Below are 3,273 nucleotides of genomic sequence, written 5' to 3' on the forward strand. Positions count from 1 at the left end.
TTTTTTCATTTTAAATTTGCTTTAACCCTAACCCTAACCCTAGGGTTAGGGTTAGGGTTAGGGTTAGGGTTAATTGTTTCAGAATCGTTTGTTTATGTAGTCGGCACTTAATGTATATCGGCTGAATGGACGTCAGTGATTGGTTGAAATTACAGAAATACGACAACTTTAACATGGAAAAACTTATGGATTTCTTTTTTTTTTTAAGAAGACTAAGAGAAAAAGATGTTTTATATGACACATTCTACCAGTGTTCCAAGTTTCAAAGTGTTTCGTTAATGAAAAATGTGGCCCCCGTTTTAAAAAAGATCCTCGTTTATTCTTAAAACTGCAATAAAATCGTGCAATATCATGTATAATGGTAATATATGATACTATACGTGATATATTACTAAGGCATAGGCAAATGACGCTAGTTATGATTAGAAGTGGATATTTATGATTCCGTTACTATATTTGTGATTAAAAGAGGTGAGTCAGAAGAGCACTTGATCATATCTATTATTGAATATGCTTTAATTTCTAAATATTCTGAGTTCAAATCTCATGGAAACCAATTTCACTGTACATCTCTTTGGGACCGATAAAACAGACAGGAGTTTATTCAGTCGAATATGACTTCTACGATATCACTTTAGAAAATTATGTCTTCTGTTTTGAAGGAGAAACTTATTGTACTTAATAATATAATGAGCTTATGTATTAAGTATTCAGGTGCATTACAGCTTGTCAGAATAAGGTATAAGAGGGGGACAGAAAGCAGACATACAAGTCAAGTAAAGAAAGACAGCAATAGGAGCTAGAAGCACATACATATTACATAGGATAAAAAACAGAAAAGTGAACATTAAAAGAGCCACAAAGAGGAAAGGGTGCAAAGGTCTATCAGGAGAAATGTTGGTGAATTTCAGGAAGCATGGAAATTTTGGTGGATGCAGTGTTCTGACAGCTAACAGTCAATATGGGAAGTTTATTCTATGCTTCAACAATTCAGAGCGTGGAAAAATGTTTTCGAAAGTCAAGGATGCTGCGATTTAAAAAAAAAAAAATTATGAGTGGTAGAGGTACTGAATTTAAAAAGTTAGTCACAGTTGTGGTTGGAAAGGTGGATAATATTGTGGGGTGCCTACCAGGTCAGCTGTTAAATATCGAAACTTTAGTGTGTCATTATAACTGTTGGATCAGTTACATTAGGGATAGAATTATCGCAATGTTTGTAGACATAAGAGTGTGACCATATAATTATAGCAAGAAATTGATTTCAAATTCAGGCTCAAGGCCAGCGATTTTGGGAGAGGGAAAGTCAATTACACCAACCCCACTGCTCAACTGGTACTTATTTTATCAACCCCGAAAGAATGAAAGCAAAGTCGGCCTCGGTGGAATTAGTATTCAGGACGTAAAGACGGATGAAACGCCGCTAAGCATTTTGTCTGGCGTACTGACGATTCTGCAAGCTCACCGCCTTACTTATAGCAATATATTAGTTTCAAACTTTGGCACAAAGCCAGCAACTTCGGGTGAGAGGGTTAGTTGATTCCATCGACCTTAGTGTTCAACTGGTACTTATTTTATCGACCCCGATAGGAAGAAAGGCAAAGTCGATCTTGGCGGAATTTGAACTCAGAACATGAAGACGAACGAAATGCCGCTAAGCATTTTAGCCGGTTTGCTAGCGATTTTGCCACTTCGTCGCCCCCTTAGTTATAGCAACATATTAAAATATGATTTTACAAGATTATATGCAATAACTTACAGTGTCACTATAAAATATATGGCAGAAAATAGGTAAAGTAATATAACGACTCGGACAGATGTCGCGAACCAGGGAAATTACCCCAAGTGGGATATAAATGAAATTCTTGGGGGTAATGAGGACTCATTAGGCATAAGTAAAATTATATAAAAAAAACGTGTTCCTTGTTACGACAGGAATTTTTCTCCTGGTACTGCTGCATCTGTCCAATGTAATAAACGTGTAAATAGATTCATACAAGAAAATAGATTCAATAAACCTTTTAAATTCAAACTATCTATGATTTTCTTCCTTTCAAATCAAGGAGGTAACGTCGGCGTAAATATATATATTGTGAGGTAATTGGTTAAAAAAGTTTCCCGGCCCCTGGATTAGAAGATGTACATCACGTTTTACTCGTGAGATGTCAAGCAGTCGACACGGTTGATTAAAACTGAAGAATCTTTAGATATACTCACCGACCAGTTCCTGGTTTGCGCCTGACTTGAGCAGATGCAGATGTAAGAAGGAAGAAAATAAAACAAACAGATAGAAGTAACATCGTTGTTTTCTTGATTGTGCAACAGTAAACTTTTCTTCAGATAGATGACAAGAATACTCTTGTAGTACTAGACGTGAACTATGTTGGCCAGTGGTGCTACTTGTAGCAATTTTGCAGTTGAAGATGAAAAGAATAATATGTCCAATAAATTTTGAACATGTGTGGGCAAAGGAAATGGTCGATAACCGAGAGTGCCACCACCCTGCCTACTGCATGCGGAAATACTAAAATGCCAGTGGACGGCTATAACACCTCTGCACACTCCTCAACCAAATGAAACGAGTTGTTTGTTTTGTGGTATTCAGCAAGCAGATGGATTTAACAATTATGTCAAATACGTGCAGCTTACCAAACGAAAGACACACACAACTTTCACATTATTATTATTTTTTTTTTAACGAAAAGAAAATTAACTTTTTATGTATGTATATATTTTGTTTTTATTGCAGGTCGAATGTCAACAATGTACAAAGGTACAGATAAAACGACTGTTTACTCAAACTATTTGTTATTTTTTCAAATCTTTTGTAAGATTCACGTCTAAATAATACTACGCTGTGCCACGCTGATTCCTTCCTGCTTTCTTTTGTTTGGTGGATTTATAAAAAGTAAACAATTTGTCGAAGACAGTTTCCTCGACAGCTGGTTTACTCCACAAGATTCGTAACTGCTTAAATAAAGACTTAAAGCCTCGTCATCCAAAAGTAAGGCTGAAGGCCGTGCATTTGTCATCATAGGTTCCAGCACGTCTTACCTGAAGTCATACGATTGTACAGCTAGGCCTGTATTTAAAGAGACACATATTAAAAGTACACTTTCAAAGTAGATTTATTTAGAAACTCTTTTATTACTACTCCAGCAAGTATGGTAATCTTTATGCTTCGTTGCTGAGGTCTAATGAGACCGAAACATGTCCTCACTTCTCTCCCATACTTGCCAAATCATGAAAATAATTTTAATCATTATGCTAACTGTT

General features: G+C 36.0%; 1 protein-coding gene across 2 annotated transcripts in view; it reads right to left on the reverse strand.

Annotated features, from left to right (window-relative positions):
- The window catches only part of LOC106870393 (cysteine-rich venom protein TEL1), a 34,805-nt gene extending 32,300 nt beyond the window's left edge, over nucleotides 1-2,505 (reverse strand). For both annotated transcript variants that reach the window (XM_014916440.2, XM_014916438.2), the window contains exon 1: nucleotides 2,215-2,505. In XM_014916440.2, coding sequence (XP_014771926.1) covers nucleotides 2,215-2,297 — 83 coding nt within the window. In that variant the 5' untranslated portion in view covers nucleotides 2,298-2,505. The remainder of the gene's footprint in view (nucleotides 1-2,214) is intronic.
- Between the last annotated feature and the right edge of the window lie 768 nt (nucleotides 2,506-3,273).

The sequence above is a fragment of the Octopus bimaculoides genome, chromosome 2 (genome assembly GCF_001194135.2).
Source record: "Octopus bimaculoides isolate UCB-OBI-ISO-001 chromosome 2, ASM119413v2, whole genome shotgun sequence".
NCBI lineage: Eukaryota > Metazoa > Mollusca > Cephalopoda > Octopoda > Octopodidae > Octopus > Octopus bimaculoides.